General features: G+C 39.9%; 1 protein-coding gene across 1 annotated transcript; it reads left to right on the top strand.

Moving 5' to 3' along the window:
- The first annotated feature begins 255 nt into the window (after nucleotides 1-255).
- On the top strand, nucleotides 256-18,196 carry rybpb (RING1 and YY1 binding protein b). Its single transcript, XM_079460965.1, has 5 exons — nucleotides 256-659; nucleotides 1,292-1,417; nucleotides 13,553-13,819; nucleotides 13,916-14,011; nucleotides 15,066-18,196. The coding sequence occupies exons 1-5, from the start codon at nucleotides 634-636 to the stop codon at nucleotides 15,313-15,315; spliced, it is 765 nt and encodes a 254-aa protein (XP_079317091.1). The 5' UTR covers nucleotides 256-633; the 3' UTR covers nucleotides 15,316-18,196.
- Nucleotides 18,197-19,181: the final 985 nt, after the last annotated feature.

The raw sequence follows: 19,181 nt of genomic DNA, 5'->3' as shown, positions 1-19,181 counted from the left end.
CATTGTTTTGTCTCAAAATGCAGACACGTGACGTTTTTTGTCTGGCATTTTTGTAAAAACGACTTAAATGTCCTTATATTACTAAGGCCTAGTCCCGATTTAAGATAATCCCTGTGCGGTGAACCAGCCCTTTATCTTCTATATAACTTGACTACACTTAATACACTGCTTTAATAGTCAGCTATATAAGATATAGAGAAACGCCCATATGCCCTTGTTTGCAGTGTCCCTATTTGAACTTGTCTTTCCCCACACAGAGCCCATTTAAACACAATGCTGCCGGTGATACATGGCACAGCTCACGCAGTGGCCGTCAGTCATCCAGCCCGCGTGTCTCACCTCGACTTGTCACACGTTTGGCAATCGGAGAGTATCGTAGTACTATCGCTCTATCCGTGCCGATTAAATCTGGCGAGACTTTTAAACCGAAGACAGCGGTGATTGGGCGGCGGAGTCACGGGGTCCGCAGTCATTTCGCCCTGCCTAGAGTCAGCCAGTCAGTCGGGGGAAGGCGAGTCTGCCTGCGAGCGCTTCAACTCTGTGCGGATCCAGCGTACGCACACACGGACCTTTACACGCAATTATTGTTAATTACCGAACCCTTTTGGGTCTTTTGAGAGTCTCCTTTTCACCATGGGCGACAAAAAGAGCCCGACCAGGTAAGAAAGCGTCAGCGGTGGGTAGTTTCTGAGGCGATTTTGGTGCGGTTTTCCGCGCGGTGGATTTTCGGATGCTTTTTTCGACGAGTGTTTCTCTTTTCTCTCAGTTTGTGTTGCTCAAGCTAGAAACGAGCGCAGCTATGGCGGCTTTACCTTCTTCGCACAAGACTCGTTCCTACTCGGACAAAGAGAAGATATTTTTTTCCTCAGGATACGCCTGGCCTCTCCGGACGTTTTTTTTTAGTCGAAGTTCTCAGCGAAACGGACGGATTTGACGTTCAATTTCACGCCGTTCGCCGAGGCGATGTCTTTAGCTCGCTGGCTAACGTTAGCTGCGTGCCAGCGGACACAATTCTAGACCCTTTAAGTATATTATGTCTCTGTTAAAACCGGTTAGCTACGGGGAATAACCGCGGCTAGTTAGCTGGTTAGCGTGTATTTCCAGTATTTTCCGGTTCTAATAAACCGTCCTCGGGCGTCACTGGTCGGATTTTCTGTCACTTTGTGCCAGTGGCTTTTCTTCGTTTGCATTAACGTAACGTTATATGAGCCAGTACAACTCGGGGAATGTGTAAGGGGGCAAACGTGGAAGCTGACCCTAATAATTTAGTCTTTTTTTTGTTTTCCCCAAGGCCAAAACGACAAGCCAAACCATCGGCGGACGACGGCTTCTGGGACTGTAGCGTATGCACTTTCAGGAACAGTGCAGAAGCGTTCAAATGCAGCATCTGTGATGTACGGAAGGGCACGTCTACCAGGTAACGTTGTGGGCATTTATTTTAGGATACCTGCAGTGCAATGATCCGGCTCTCAATTGACATGCATTGGATTTCGATTCTTTACTTGTTGATTTGGTTATTTGGATCCATAGAAACTACAGTCGTCTTAAATGTCATTTGCTTGACCGTCACTGGCTCTCGATTCAGCCTGGCAGTCAGATTCGGTCATTGCAGTGGTTGGCAAACTTTGTGCTCTTCGTTTCTTTGTCTCGCATTATCGTAAACGCGAGCAGATGCTTTCCCCTGCAGCTTCATGCAGTTGGCATTGCAACGCTGCAGCAATGATGATCTTGGGTGGCTTTTGAGTCAAGTTGGATTTCTTTCTTGGATTGAGAGTCATGGCTGGTATTTGTTGGGGTTGATGAAAGGGATTTAATGTCTGGGTGTGTTTATAATGTTTTTATGCTGTATATGCTTGCATCTCCTTAACTCATTTTGCGATATTTGGTGTTCATATGCGGAAACACGTGTTTTGTGATTTCTCCAGATCTGGTCGTGAATGTACAAGGGTCAATCAGCTGTTAGAAATTAAACGATCAAGGTTGTCACAGAGTTGTTTTTGTTTTGACAGCCAAAGGTTATTAGTGTCAATGCTACAGTAGGAATCTCACAATCTTTGCTTTGAAGACCGACATGCTGTTCACCAGTTAGTTAACCTTCATATTAACCTAAGGTCAAATAGCCAGACTTTCTGGTTTGTCTAATTTGATGATTTCATTGCTGTAATTTTGCTGTGTTATTCAGGTCTAGGTGAGCAAATTTCCTCATAAAGGTCATTAAATTGAACAAAAGTTCTTATATGAGTCTGGTCGGTTTGCCTGAAATATCATCAGGCTCCTGTTCCTGTAAGAAAACCTAGCGTGAATCCTCAGTTTCGTATGTTTTACGTGTGTTTGAGCTTCGCGGTGTTTATGATGTGTGCACCCGCCAACACTTCTCATCCGCTGACTGATGTGGTGTCTGCAGCTATGAGTAATATGCGGCCGCACGCAGTAATCCCCTTTTCATCTGGTCTTTTACACTCAGTGCTTTTCTGACATTTGGAGAAAAGAAGAGGTGTCGGGATAAGTCGGAACCTCCAAAGCGGTGTAATTGTCAGCAACTATTAGTCTGTTTATTCCCCTCTAAACCCAGCAGGACTCGTGGATCTGTTTACAGAATGCAAACGCGTGCCGTTCGTAGTAATGACAGGAAATGATGGTATGCGTGCCGTCCCTGTCTCGCTGGCAGAAGACCAGCTCCTATCAGTCTGCCAAATAGAATCGCATGATATTGCTGATGAGGGCCGCTCTGTCTCTGTTTGATCTCCGCTGTCATCCTTTGATGGATATGATTGTTTGCTGATGTAAGAAGCCTGGTTCCCTTTGTAATGAGGACTAATTAGCCATCTTGTCCACGTTTGATGTATTCCAGTGGTGCACGGGAGGCAGCGTGGGGTGCTTGCAGAGAAATGATATTCTCTCCTACAAGCGTGTAGGGGTTTACGTTCTCATCCTAGCACCTTTTATCTCTTTGCCCCGATGAATGGGCCTTTGTGGTGTGATAATGCGTTCCATTCGCCAATTATTTTATCTTTGTTGGTCTTTGGAGTTCAAAGAATGCGGCATCCCTCTGTGTAATGGTGCTCCAGATTAGTGTTGCACGGTTTTGTTGTGTCAAGAAGGTCTGTTTACAGCCTCAGGATCTTTGCGTACCCTGATCTGATTAGATTCAGGCAGGGTGACCATTTTCTAGCACCGTGATGTGGTTCTCTGTGAGCTGCGTGTGCCGGTGTCCGTATATTAAGATGATAATTAAAAGCAACTTTTAAATAAAGGAGTTAATTGAGCAGAACGGAAGCAAGCAGGTCTTTTTGCCTAATTGACTCTGCGGTCGACCTCAGAAAGGTTTTGATGTTTACTTATGCGAGGGCTTGGCAATTTTACGCTCGACAGTGTTGTGTGTTTTTAAACCATTTCGAGTGAATTATGTTTATGGTTAAATAGAGACATCCTTGTTTGCACAACTTGCACGATTGTATAAGTTTGACGACAGCTTTGCTGGAGGGTATATATCTGGCTGTTTTTCACCACACAGCAGCTACACAGTCCACAGACTCGCTCACCTTGTGTTTCCATGGCATTGGAGGTCATCTAGGGTCACTGTACTGTCAAGTAGGCAGAAATCCATACTGAATCGCTGTTTGTTGAGTGCTGTGGTGTGTAATTTCTTGAGAAATCTGGTTTAGAAGTTGAAAGATTTTTGATACAGATAATAGGAATAAGAAACGTGGTAAAGTCTCAAGGAAAATGTTGGTATGATCTCTTTTTCTGTACAGCCATCAAAATCAAATTTCCTTGCATGTAGATTTGAAAGAAATAGCCATATTACAAAGTGGTTGTCAAGAAGTCATGCTGTCTTTTTCAATTATCAAATTTTGCGCTTTGACAAACGAAATGAGGGCGAGTAAATGATGAAAGAAATTTTAATTTAGCAGGACTGGCCCTTTAAAGCATCATGTTTTAATATTACATTGGAATTCCTAGAACAGGAGAGAAGAATGCAACACCGTGCTTTAGTATCCGATTCTGCGGTTGCTGTGTTTCAAGATCTATATCAGACACCTACAGGTTAGAGAGAAGAATCCATTAGGGGTTTTCTTAAGTTGATTGATGTACCGGATCAGGGGGAAGTGCCGTTTGGGCTTTGTGTTACCTTGATCTTCAGCCCAGGTGTATATTACTTTTACTTCCCCTAAAGGTCTTTGCCGGATCCCAGCCAGTTTTATTTCTCCCTTTCGAAAAAGTCAGATTTTCAGTCTAGATAAATGTGAGAAAAAAGTAAATAAAGTTACTTAAAGACTTTAATTTCCCTAAATGTTATGAAATTTAAATTGAGATTTCGTGCACATATGATGAAAGCTGCATCTAATGCAAGGTTGTTTGCACCGGCTAATTATTGTAAGCAGGTCAGCATCAACATTTAACTGTGGATTTTGTGCTCGGTTATTACCACGAATTGTTAACACGCCACCTTAGTCGTCTGTAAATTTGCTCTTGCTCTTTCTGAAGGATTGAGATGCATTGAGAACCGTTTCAGGAATTGTTTTTGAAAATCAAACCAGAAGGTACCTAAAGATACACTCCTCTATACAGTAGGCTATACACACAGAGCAGTCAAAAATACCAATTAAATGTATTTGACAAAGCTGTGCATCCAATTGCAAGCCAAGCGGATGACAATGAAATTCATATTGGTCACGTGTATTCATTAATAGTGTGAAGATTAATTGAAATTTAAAGTGCCTGGTTCCTCTTGAAACAAGATAATATTGTCTTCCTAATATTGACAAGGATTCGTTTCTGTGTATAATTGATGGAGCAGAGATTTACAATCCGGTAAATTTCATCTCCATTGCTTGAGTGCAGATTGTTGAGGATAATGTAATTACATAATCAGGCTGTGTTCACACGGTTCATTTCCGTGTCATATTCCCTCATGCCTATACTAACACACATTTATCCACACTTATCAGTAGACTCATTCTAAACATCAGGCATAAGCTTTTAATCTGCACCGTTGTGTTAAGAGATTTTAAACCCCCAGTTATTGAGACTGAAGACATTTAAACTAACTGGCACAATAGACATCTCTTACTAGAGTGAGGTCATACATGAGTTTTATTATGTGTCTTGTAGATGCAAAATAAAGGTCTTTAGTACGAGTAACGGTAAGTAGTTCATAAAATATTGAGTATGTGAGTAATGCATGTTTTCATGTGACTCCGTTTAAGGCACATTTCAATGTTAAGGTAAAGTAAATGGGAATTTTTGCGGTGGAATTATAGCATGGACCTCCATTCCTACATATTTTAATTTCAAAGTGATTGAATATACAAAACAATTAACTGTAGTTTCAAAGCTCTTTGAAATATTTTGTATTTTCCTTTTTGCTGTAATGACCGAATGTACGCCTACTGAGATTGTACTTTGAACCGTGGCCTAGAAACAGCACATAATCTTGATATTCTTGAAGTTGCCATGTTCAAATTTAAGTCCTAAGATCCTTCATGTGATTTTGAACTTGGACCTTTTGGCCTTCATTGTGTTTGTTTAGATTGGTAAGAAACGGATTTAGGTATATAGCTGGCTTTGTGAATCTAGAGGAAGGCAGATAACAAGGCACCAAGTAGGAGAGACAGGAGAGGGACAAAAAAAAGCAGAGAGAATGAATGAGTGCGGGTGAGCGAGCGTGTTGTACGTGTGGTGAGGTGGGGGTTGCGGGGAACTTCACGTAGGGTTTGATGGACGGCTCTGTTGGGACGCGCTCACTCAGCCGAGAGGCTCTCAGAGGGAAGGTGGAATAGAGCACATCATTACCCAGCGCAGGGAAGCACTGGACGCTCTCTCCTCGAGCTCACCCGTCCTCTACGCCACATGTCATTCAGAGCAGACTGCCGTTCGGCTGACTCCTGCGTAGAAAACTTAACCGCAGCCAGTGACATTCAGCGACCAAACTTAATCTGATAACCGAGTTGGAACCGAAGATGTTCTGATTGAGGGACGCTCCACACGGCGGAGTGGCTTGTAAATGAAGATAGCAGAACAGTCAATGGAAGCTGACGTGAATGACAGCCCCTCTTTATATGAGCTGGAATCTGTTTTCGCTGGAGGAAAAATAAAGCTATTCCATCTCCAGCTTTGCTTGTATATAGATGTTAGTGCTAAGAGGATTAGGCAGCTTACTTATTGCTTGCTGATGTATTTTTCTGTGACACATTGAAATTCTTCAGAGCAATAAGGGCAGGGATTCTCAAATAATGTATGTAGGACATGGCAGGGAAGCATTTTTCCTGGGAATCTACTATAGCGTTGTCTCTAGAAGTGTTTTTAGGCACATATAAAATATCAAATCAGGTTTTCTTGCAACAAGTGGAATTTGTCATTTTTACCATTGCTTTTCACCAGGTGGTGGAAAAATATTTTAAGTTACTTACAAATAATCAGATGTAGTTAATCACTTTAACTTGGACATATTTGACCAAGTTTGACAACCATCATATTTACTTACTTCTGTGCAAAAGTGAGTCACAAAGGCGCAATTGAGACGAGCTTTACTATTTGAGAGCTGAACAAAAAGCGATTCTCTAAATTTCTCCTTATTAGTTTAACAGAGCAAGCCAGTCTAGACATAAATATTCAGTACGTTGTTTTGTTGAATAGGTTATGTTTTGCACAGTTTTGCCCGTTCATACTAACCTGATACGTGACCTGTAATTATACAGGTCAAAGGCAAAGCCAGGACACAAGGTTGAGTGAGTCTGTTAGAAAAGGGATCACTCTTCCAGTTTGTCGTATAAAATGCAGTGTGACAAGTTCTTGGTGATAGATTGATCCCTATGTGTGCAAACACAAATACTACACCTGGTCTGAGTGATGAGGGGAATTGTGTGGTTTCCCGTGTTGAAAGGTCAGACAAGATAGGAAACCTTCTCTTGGACAGAGAGGCGAGATATTTGAGATGTACGGTTGTTTACTTGGAAGTAAGCTCAGATTTGTTCAAAATACATCCTCCAACCCCTTGTGTGTCTACTTGGATTGTTTCTAGATTGAGAATGCTTTAGATTAGGACTAGGATCTGACGTTTCGATTCTGATTTACAAGCTTTTGAGTCAACGATTATAGATTTAATACAAATCCTATGGATATTTCTGTAAAAGATCAATAAACATCAGATTACAATAGTCAATTAAAAACAGAAACGAAGAGCCACAAATGTGTATATTAAACGTAATCTTTGGGTATACTGAAACATAAATCACATACCTCGATCAAACAGGGTCAGGTTATTTTACATGTAAGATATAACAAACAAAATTTTACAGAATGAGCTGAACCGCTGCTTTTTATGTGAAGGTGATGTTAAATTTGACAACACACCCTGCATCCGCCTAGTTAATAAGGCTATGAATCAACGATACGCTCCCTGTTGTAACATATACCCGTTGTACAAAGAAAAGTGACATCTAGAGAATAGTAGTAGCAATAACATTCACGTTAATGAATATTCAGTTTTGCGGAAATAAGAAAGGAAAAAAAATAGATTCACTGCTTCTGAGAATTGATATCAAATCAATTAAATTATTTTGCCCAGCCCTACTTAAGATGTACAAAGGGAGTGTAGTACTCTGTTTTTAGTGTGTTTCTGTTTTACAAATCCAGATTCCATTGGGTTTTTTCTCTCACACTGTCGGCTAACTGCCCTGTTTTCCATTGCAATTCACATCAATAGAGATGTCACAGTTAGATTTTTTGCGCTGCTGAGATCTCCTCCCCAGAGAGCTATTACCTCAGGGAAGAAAGAGAGCAGAATCCCTCCAGAAGGTGGAGATGAATGTTTAATGTCTCTCCACCCAGTGGAGAATGACAGCACAAGAACCCCAGGACTGGCCTGCGCTCGAGGTGCGCTCATCACTCTATCTCAGTTCTGTACAGCAGGCACAGAGCCACTAATCGCTTAGTAGAATGGCTTATGGGAGCCTGGTCCCCAAGCTTGTTCAACATGCGCACACATGGCAGCTTCATCATCCCCCACCAGCCAAACGCTTAATGCTGCTCACCGGAGGATCAAGGCTTTCTGCAAACTGCCACTGCATGAAGCTGTCGCATTCGGCATGGGAGTGATGTAAGAGGCATCTTCAAAGCAAATGGAAGTAAGCAGTAACGGAAACTGTCAAGAAATATTCTAGCTGTTTTACCCCAAAACAACTGCTAGAAAAATGGCATTAAAATAGGCTCAGTTAAGCACTCGCCTTTGTCAGTAGCCTAATGTGAATATAAAAACCAGTCATTAAAAATGACTGTCATATTAAATTGTCATTAAAAATTCAATTATTATAGTCACATCTGTTTAAATTAATTTAATGTGTATTATAAAAACATTGTTATAGGAATAAGATGATAACATTACACTGTAAGGGGTAAGAAATTTAGGTTGTCATGAAATGTCACAATGCAAAAAAGTTATTGATACTTCAAATGTTATTTATGCAAACATATATGTATTTTTGTTTTAGGGGTCAATGTATTCATTACATTCACCCCTGCCTAATTTTTCGAAAGAAAATGTGATGTTGAGTTTATTGGTATTTATCAGTATTTCTCAGACATTGGCGTGTTTTTTTGTATGAAAGGAATTTGCACTTGAAAAATAATTTGCTAAATATTTGACATTTCAATATTCTTCCATCTGAGATTAAGCAAATCCTCATGCTCATCAGTAGAAAGTTTCTTTGTAAGGCTGCGTATTTAGTTAAACTTTACTTCTGTATTGAATACCAACAGATTGCTTTTTAGATCATGAATGAAGGAACGTCCTTGCATTCTGGTGTTATGCATAAGTAGGTTATTAACAGGTGTCTTTGAGAGATCTATTCTATTGACCTGACTATACAATCTGCAGTACGACCAGGGCATGCAAGAGTCAATGGGCATGATTGCCATTTTATGCCGTACTTGAAATGGAGAGCTGTTAATTGAGGGCTTTTTTGCAGCCTCTATTCTCTGGAGCATTCTCTCATTCTGTCTTGCCTCTACAGGCAATCTGTTTCATTTAACGCTTCTGTAATTTACCGCACCACTAATGTGTAACTGAAGCCTGTACAGTAGTATCTCAGAAATGCTTGCCATTCTTGGAATTCAAGTTTTTGTTTGAGGTGTTATTAAGTACAAAACGGCATCTTAAAATGCCACGAGAGCTCAGCTTTACAAAATGCATGCATGGGGATAATTCTTGTAACAGTTATTAAATGACAAATTTGAAATGTCTAGAAATATTCACATTATAGTTGGAAGGAAATTTCAGAGGGACACTCTGATAAAGAAGACTGGCTGGTGTACGATATTCATCTCCCTTATGGGCTTTTCTGTTTGTAAATCTCATTATTAACAACAGCGTTGTGTAATATGTGCAGCTGAGAATTATTGTTTAATATGCTGCCAAGAAATGACAGATCTGTGCAATGAGATTGGATCCTGAAGTCTGGGTTTATGCCTGTGAATTGTACATTCATGAGTTTTCAATATGAAGTTATTGAAAATGAGGGTAAATTAAAAAAATGTAATTTTATTAATGTTAGAGTGAGTTTTATCGATTCATTCTAGTAGTTATAGTTATATATATATATCTTTGCTGCTGGAAACATAAAACATATTTTGGATGGGTTGACACCAGTATGGCAGTGTGCTATTCCAAACCTTGTTCCTCTATTATATATTTTTTTACGTTGACTTTCAAGTTTGCAGCAGTAGATATGTACCATCAAAGTGAGTTCATGAACTCATTTGACATTCAATGCTTTCTCCCCCCAAAAAAGTGAGTTTCCTGAATGTCCTACTCATCAGGGCGAGGTTGTGATGTGGGCTGCGTTGTGTGGTTTTGTCGTGCTCTTGGAGTGTTGACAGCAGTCACGACATGCCAGCAAGTTCTCATGGCTGAGTTACAGCTGGCACTGATTCATGGCTTCTACACTCAGTCTTGATGATCTGCCCTGATCAAAATCTCCACATGGCAGGGGATCCACCATAGGGAGGTTAATCAAATCAATCACAGACCTATCCAGCGCTAGACTCCCAGGTAACCTCGGGTTGGAAGGAATTTTTGGATCCCCTTCAGGAGGGAAACTGAGCCAAGTACCTGTTAAGTGGAGGATTGTGTACTTTTGACAAATCCTTGGGCTGGATTAGAGAACGTTCCCCAGTGTGCTACGGTGGATGGGACTGATTGAGTTTGCGGTCTGTGCCTGGTCTAGTTTCTCGCTTATTTCTTTATGGCCACTTTGTTACCAGCAACACAGATTTAAAGTACTCTAATATAATGTAAAATGTTATGATTAAGAATTCGAAAGCAACTTGGTAAGAAATAATATACTGCAGTAAAAAACTGGAAGCATTTTATGCTTTTAAACAATAGAAAAAGCAGTTGTTTGCCTGTACAGCAACATTTGGAAGCATGTCACATCAGCACATCATCAGTGCACAGACGTCTGGAAAGACACCTTGACTCACTTTTAACCTGCCAGGCACTGTGCAGAAAGCATTGGCAACTGTTTTGGACTAGCTACAATTACTTTCCCTGAAACCTGTAATTGTGCTGCCAGAGTTCTTCATCCATTGAGTTCCAGGTTTATATCTACATTATCACCAATAGCTAATAATCACTTTTTTTGTGGGAGTGCTGCTGTTGTATTGGTTATTTGTGCACTTATATTTGAAGATGTGAATAAATCGAGGCTGTGTGCTGCTTTCACAATGATTTTGGACTGGCTTACCGTGTTTAAGGTGCTTCACTTGGCTGTAAAGTTAAATCAGTGAAACACAAAGCCTATTGTTTAATACTTGAGTTGTTTAAGATATGTTAACTCGTACTGTGCCGCGTCGGGTGTAGACAGGGTGTTAGTGCTGTGGTTGCCTAAAGACCACTCGGAAGTTGTTAACCATGCTGTTAACAGAGTTTCATATAATAACTAGTTTCATTTAATTAATAAAATGTTCCGACCCACATTCATGAAGAAAATGTACCGACCCACATTGCACTAGAAGATGCTCTTTAGTATTTTTGCTGGAGGACCTTGAAGCTCATCTAGATTCCTCTGAGGTTCTATTGATTGGTGTTGTGCTTGCCTCTTGAACATGATTGCCCATTATGAGGGATTGATTGGCTACTCACTGGCTGGTTTCTGCGAACCGACGACTATGTCCCATCAGTCATGGAGAGTGAAAGTGACATCGCTACTATCTAAGAGGCACAGGCTTTCTTCAAAACAAAGAAAGGTGTTATCTTTTGTGGCCGTATCTTTTGATAAATGGTTTGAGGTAAAGGGTGTCGATAAGACCTGGTAAAATCTGGTTTCATGCATTATGAAATGTCAGAAACAATTTTAGCAGCATATTGATGTTATGGCATCTGTTAGTAGCGGACTGCTAACTAGCCGAGCATTAACACCTCGCACTGAAATTAGTTTTGTATTGCATTGTTAATCTCACTACTAATAGCTGCTTTAGCTGTAAACTATCTTCTATAGTTTACTATTCTACTACTTTTCTATCTAAGGTCAGCTACTATGAAGGAGGATAAAAAATGATTAAGTTGTTGACGTGTTTATTGCTGGTTAGGGTTTTTCACACAATATCCAGTTTTATGGTCATTTGAAGGTAACTCCATTCCCTGAATGCTAAGGATTTGTTACCACCACAGTAACGCAAAAACGAACGTTAAGCACTTACAACATGACCGCATGGATGTAATGCATTAGCGTCAACGTACTCGCTTGAAGAATGTTGCTTGCCTTAAGCTGTAGAAATGAACCACAAACAAAAAGAGCCAAACATGCACAGCCACAGCCGATCTAATAGATTAAGCTAAGGAGGAGTCCCATGTGAAAATGTTTACACAAAGCGAAAAACACTGGCAGGTTGTAGCTCAGCCGAAATCCTTGGATACCCCCAGCTGCTACCAGATGTTGGCCATTATGTTTGAGGATCGTGAGCTGGCTCGGGCTGCGTAACGCTGTGCCTCAGCTCTTAGACGTAGCCCCTCGGCTTTTAATTAACTCAACATTGCGCAGGAGAGAGAGAGAGAGAGAGAGAGAGACTCCAGCGCACAGCCGCTGCATGCCTTCCCGCTGTTAGGGTGTGTTGCGTGCTTAGAAGCAGAAGAGAGATTCCCAAAACATTATTTTTCCCACAGGTTTTCTTTTTGTTGTTGTTATGCACGAAAATTATAGTTTGGTTGTATCTAGCGCTGTTCTCTTTTTGTTTTTTGGGAAAATATATATGTTTATGCCTTTTCTACGGCGTCATGAGTTTTCAGTCTGTGATGATGGAATTTGGTTTTGAGCGATTGTGATGGTAACTAATTGATGATACAACGTGGTGCCCCCCATGTTATGACAGCATTGGTTTAATTTTTCAAGGCCAGCAGATTGAAAGCTGCTTTCCGTCTGATTTGTGACAGATGGCTCCTAACCTTCTAACTAGTCTGATTAGTCCCAATGACAGTGCTGGAAAAATCCCACCATACTCTTATTTATTAAAGCTGTAGACTAATGAGATTACACATTCAGCAGACACAAGCGGCTGCTGAAATGCCGTCATTACATACAGAGCACCAGTGAAAGGGTCTTAGTGCTGGAATGCCTGCAGAGGGCATTATCTTGATAGGTATGTTTTAATGTCCTTAGTGCAATCCATAGACTATTTAAATGGGTTTTGAGTACACTGTGCAATGGAGAGCAGATGCATTTAGGTACAGCAAATTATGTCTGTTGGTGTTGCAATATGTTGCAGGGGAGGGGACCATATGTTGGTGGTCCTGGAGTGTTTTTGCCGTTTTGACTGACGTCTAAAGGGATACTTCCGGCTTGTATGAAAATTTCCCCATTTTTTTTCTTGCCCTCCAGGCATCCTAATTGAATTGAATCTTCTTGAAGAATAAACCAGTCGAGTTATAATACCACCTATACTTTTGCTTCCAAGCTGTAGAATGGGGGTCATTTTGTGAAGCGCCAAAAAGTGCAACTATCGAGCATTTCTCTTAAACAAACGCATCGATTCACTTAAAAAAACCTTTGTTAAGACCACGGAGTGGTGTCGATCCACATTCTTAAATCGATGGTTGCACTTTTTGAAGCTTTCAAGAAGAAAGTCACATTCACTTAGGATGTCTGAGGGCAAGCAAAACATTGAGGTGTTGCAATTTATCTCACGCATATATGAATTTATATTGCCCCTTAATTTGGGATTACAGAAATAAGGCTTTTATTTTGGTAAAAGCATTTTTTCATTCCTTTATTGATTCTTTTAATACAAAAGCTTTACGGTAGGCAAATTTTCTTTTACACAAAACTATTTTATGGGGTATTTTTTAAGAGATGCTATTGAATAAGATTGTCTTGTATTAACCCTGTAACTTTTTGTGCTTAACATTAATCCAAGACCGACAGGTAATATCTCTACTTTTAATATTAAGATTGTTTTGTGTGATTGTCTTATTATTTCCAGGCTCAGCATACTTTACTGTATTGGTTTGTCGCTCGTACTGACTGTCAATTTTGTTCAATTACGTTCGGTCCCACAGGAAACCTCGGATAAACTCCCAGCTGGTAGCTCAGCAGGTGGCCCAGCAGTACGCCACCCCTCCTCCCTCAAAGAAAGAGAAAAAGGAAAAGCCAGAGAAGGATCGAGGCGAGGGGGAGCGACCCGACAGAAGTCCACCCGACAGAAGTCCACCCGACAGCGAATACGCGGAAAAGGACAAGAGCGAGAAGGAGCAGCCCGACAAAGAGAAGAAAGACAAAGAAATCACACCAGCAATTACTAAGAAACCCAACAGCAAAAAGAACAGGTCCGTTTGTCACAAGTGTGTAGTAATGGTATGTGAGCCCTAAGATGTTGTGCTTTATAGCATGTATCCTCAAGGGTCTTTTTGATTTCTTTACAGACCCAAGTCAGACAGCCATAAAAGCCCACCCAGTGAAAGAAACAGCATTCATTCCGGCAAATCAACAACCAAGACCAAGTACTCTCACATCTCCAGGTATCTTGTTCTTATTGAGTGATTTTAAGGGATTGCAGGGTGCTTTGGCGGGTTTGGAAAACCCCTTCAGGACCAGTTTTAATGACATTTAGTTTTGTTAATGACAACCAAGCGTCTGCATTTGTACATACACATTTGTCAGTTTTTCTTTTACGATGTAACTTTTTTTTAATGAATTGTTTTAAATGATTGAATCAAAAGACATGCAAACATGGCACAAACTGACCTTTTCTAATGCAAGCCATTAAAATATCGGACTGGATGTTCCTGTGACAATGTAAAGTTTATACAGTTGAGAAAAGTGGAACAGACTTATAGAGTTTTGTTGTAGGAAAGAATACTTTTAATAGAAGAAACTACTTTTGGAAATAATGTTGTTTTTAGTTAATAGTTGTACAAAAATCAATAATGAAATCTAACTAGAATTGCCAAATTCCTAAAAATTCCCAGCCTTCGTGTGTGTGAAGGATCAGAAGTGGTGTCCATTCTTTTCCACTCTCATAAAGCGGCTGAATGGCACTGTATTAAAGCCGGAATAATGGCAGTATAATAATAATAAATGCAGCCTAAGATCTGGCTTGTCATCTTGAGAATCTGTTCATTCTGACATTGAACAAAGCTGGCAGACACAGCGCAAGTCACTGTAAAACTGCTCTTTTTCTCTCTGTCTCTGTGTCTCTCTGTTCGTGTCTGTCTCTTTCTCTCTGAATGAGTCGTGGGCTGATCTCAAATGAGCAGCACAGTTTTACTCCCCCACACACGCCCTGTTGGCTGGCTTCCTATCATTCTGTTTCTGTGTGCTGCTGCCAGAAGAGCTCATTGTGTCACATTGTCTTGGAGGCAGCTAACAGCTGAGGCTAATGCCAATCAATGAGATTCAGCTTTGTGCCGTTGCCGTGTATTGGTCTGGAAATGTGGCATTTTATTCTATGCTGTATGCTTTGTCGCGCTCTGTTGAGCGAATGTCCATTGTCCTGATGTTTAACTTTGGTGTTTATGCTGTTCAATATAAATCTCACTGGTTTGTGATGCTAAATATTTATTTTTGACACAGGCCCAAACTGAAGAACATCGACAGGAGTACAGCCCAGCAGCTGGCCATCACGGTGGGCAACGTCACAGTTATCATAACAGACTTTAAGGAGAAGACGCGCACCTCCTCCACCTCCTCCTCTACAGTCACCTCCAGCGCCGGCTCGGAACAGCAACACCAAAGCTCTGGCTCCGAGAGCATGGACAAGGGTTCATCCCGTGCTTCAACCCCAAAGGGAGACCTCTTGATCAGGCATGACGAGTCATACTGAGCGCCACGGACACGGACAAAACAGTGGGAACTCCAAGAGATGTATATTTCCTCCTTTCTCCTCCACTTTGTCTTGAGCCTACTCATTTCTATCACTGAGAAGATGGATATACTTTGTCTTTAACACACACATTACAAAACACTCACGTGGATGTTGCAAACGCATATCACTGGACCGTGGATAATCCCTCCTTTGCTTTCCTTGGTCCCACTCTCGTATGTATCGTTTTATATTTGTAAGTGGATGTGCAGCTGAATCAACAACTTTTCTCTTTTGTTAAAAAATATATCTGTAAATGTCCGCTGTGCACAATAACCACCTACGTTTTAACTATTTTGGACCATTTTTGCTCTTATTTATTATGTTGCAACTTTCTACTTTTAGACGTTTGTTTGTTTGTTTGTATGTTTAGTTTTGTTAATGCTTTGCTCAGCTAAAGTAGCTCAAGCCCTTAGTGATTTTACCGAAAACTCTTGAGAAACTTCCCACAATGGTGCTAGATACACCCTGAAATGGTTTCAGTCCTCCGGCTGGCGGTCACACCATTGAAACAGGTGCCGCTAAATCTAAGGAGACAATGGAAATATTTGCATCCGGGTGTCAGGCTGCTTTCTTCTGTTTCGGGATATTTCGATTTTACAAGACTGATTTGAACAGTTGTGTGCTGGTGTCTTTGGCTTCACCTGCAAATATTTTCCCTGAATGGGGGAAACAGCATTTCGCTCCCATTTGGTATGGAGCGGATGTCTGGGATTCACTAACTGCAAGGAAACGTGCATGATATGAGCTTTGGATTCAGAAGTTCAGTTCTTCTGCTAAACTAAACTTCAGTGATTCAACGTCTGGTTGCGCAAACGTAATCATCACTTTTTGTTTTGTGCATCCTGGAATACATATGATGTATTGTAATAACACTACAAGGGTTTGACATCTCATCTGGTCTGTAGGGCTAAAACTTCATTGTGGATCCTGCAGAAAGAAATTGATTTTAACAATAGGGCCTGATTCGGCTGCGTTTTAATCATAAGACTTTCATGTAATTGTTCCACTCTTCTCAAATGTTGATGAATTAACTAAAACAAATAGGAGACATTTGAAGAATCTGATGTGGATGTCTGGTGCAGATTGTCCTGTCAAAGCATTCAGTACTTTTACTTTTTTCATGTCTCTAAATTGACTGAAAAGCATGATTTCACAGGATATTCCCCTTCTTCATCAAAACAAAATAAGATGTCTAGCAGTCCTGCAAATTTAAAGGTTTCCTCCCTTTGAACTGTATTAAACTTGTACAAAGTTTGTGTATATGATATGAGTTTTATTTATTGAAGGACCAAAGGAATTTGATATTGATGATGTGCTAGGCAAATTAATAATTCAAAATGTAATTAACACATGTGTGATATAACATTTTAATAAAGTATAATATAATCCATTTCAATTGTGTAATTATTGTCCACTTGATGTGGTTCACTTATGCAGAATGTCTGTACACGTGTAAATTCATAGACATTCAAGTTGAATCTGCAAGGACAATGCTCTGTCATTGTACTTTGTGTTAATTCATGATCTTTAGTTACTCTGGCATAAAGTTATTACAGTGAAATCTCATTTAGCTGTTTTTCTCCCTGAATTGTGTACATTATAGATGTGCATTTGTCACAACTTGATTCATTTGCAACTTTGAAGTTGAAACTGATTTCTTGGATAGGCTGGTTCTTGTGCTTATGGCAACCTTTAGCCGAAGTATAGACTACATGCGTCATGTGTAAATGAAGGCTTTACTGAATCGGTTACATTGTGTCTTTTGATGTATTTGTGATGTTAACCTGCCAAACGGCTCTTGATTGTTGGATACAAAGCATTTGGATTGATTTGGATTAGGAATATAGATTTATGACCAAATGATATAAGTATAATTTTATTAAATATAATTAAGCATAAACACACACTTGTCAAGGCACTATTGTTTGTTTTATTTTTCCTAGAAGTATGCAAATTTGTAACCGGTTTGACAAAAATATGGGGTGCGGTTATTCAGCGTTATTCTAATGATTGAGATTTTACAACATTAACCCCTGCAAAGTCATCAAATGTTCAAAGCAATGTACATAGCCTGTGCAACATTTCTTGAAATCAATGAATATAGCCATTTTTCACTTGCCTTACCCGCTGTCGTAAACTGTTACCTGAATTTTGTAAAACTGTAAAGAGAAAAAAGAACAACAAATTGTATCTTAATTTATTTAAATTTGAAGAGGGAGTAACAAGATTTTCGGAATTGAAACTGTGCTTATGTATAACAAAATGGTGCAAAAGCCAACATTATAGGCTATGAATGGCAACGAAGCTAAACATTTTCTTTCCTTTTTACACGCAAGCAGTTCTGTTCTTGTGTACGACCAGTAACCTTAATTTACTGTGTAAAGATGGTTACATTTTTTTAGCTTTGTTTTTAGAAACCCAAATGTAGAATGCTTGTTTACATGATATAGAGCTAAACTTGTGAAATTGTAGTCACGGCTCCTTTAATTTTGTCTTGTAAAAATGCTTTTACGGTTTCATTTTGCATAGTAACCTGTGTTAGTTGGTTTTCTTTCGTTTCTTGCTAGTTCCTGTGTTATCGGTAATTTTGTGGGGTTTGCGTTCATTTGACTTGTAAATGTATTTTGGGATTTTTTTTTCTTGCATTTTCCCTGGTTTTATTTTTTTAAATGGATCACTGCTCCTTGTCTATCGCTCATTTGACGCGAACTTTCAACACGACTTTTGGCATGTGCACGACTTCGCTTTTAGAAGCGTTTTATAATTTCCCTGCCTTCGAGTAGAAATGTCTATTGATGCATTTTGCTTGTGTTTTTTCCACAAATAAAATGTTAAATTTAATGGAACGGTGTTGGTCTTTTTTCCCACAGCAATAGCTAAGGTAACTTTTGGAGGTTCTATTTAAAGAAATGCAATATCATATATATAACCATGTGTTCATAGGTGTGTAAAGGCCTTACATAATGAAGCGTTATGTTTTTATTACCTTGGAATAACTTTTTCCATCTACACACATCGCCATGTTGTTTCCACTGTAGCCCTAAACGGACAAACTGCACAGAGTGAGTTTCATAAATACGCTATGTCCTTCTGATGCTGCTAAATTTCATACACTACCTTTAAAGTAGACTACATGAACACTGCAACCACAGTTAAAAACTCATATTATTACACTACAAAATCTAAGAAGCATTTTCAAATGACCTTACAAACTTTTGATAGACACAATTAAGTATGCAGAATAGGGGTTTTAGTCAGATGTGCTGCAATGTGTCTCGGTCTTGTAGAAAGATCTGGGTTGTGGCCTGCTGGGAGATGTCTTCGCTGGGACGGAGATGTCAGACCGGGGCTTTCACCTCTCATGTAAAGCATTGACACTAGACCCAGGGGAGATCAACAGCCGAAGCCCTTCACACACGTATTAAACTCCCTTTCTGTCTCTAGTTAAATGATTCGTATCAGGGTTTCCGGATGCATTAAACTCTGTAGATTTTCATTGTACATTTCAACCTCCTGCGTAAGGTTTTTTTAAAACTTTGAAACAAATTCATCGTTGACTGCTTGCGAATATATTTGTTTATATTGTCTCAAACTCTATACAGAGTCAGTCAGATCTGTCCTTAACCGAGCCACTACCAAAACAGTGCGGTTCTCAGAAAAAAGTACCCAAGCTGTAACTTGGACGTTACGCTTTTAAGAAGACCCTTATGTACAAATATTCTCCTTTAAACTTCTAATATCTACGTATCTCTTGAGTAATATGTATCGGTTCCAAATATGTACCATGCTTTTTGAAAGTGTACCACACCAGTGACAGCTACATT

This window comes from Barbatula barbatula (genome assembly GCF_947034865.1).
Source record: "Barbatula barbatula genome assembly, chromosome: 7".
NCBI lineage: Eukaryota > Metazoa > Chordata > Actinopteri > Cypriniformes > Nemacheilidae > Barbatula > Barbatula barbatula.
This window is presented reverse-complemented; position numbering and strand designations above follow the sequence as displayed.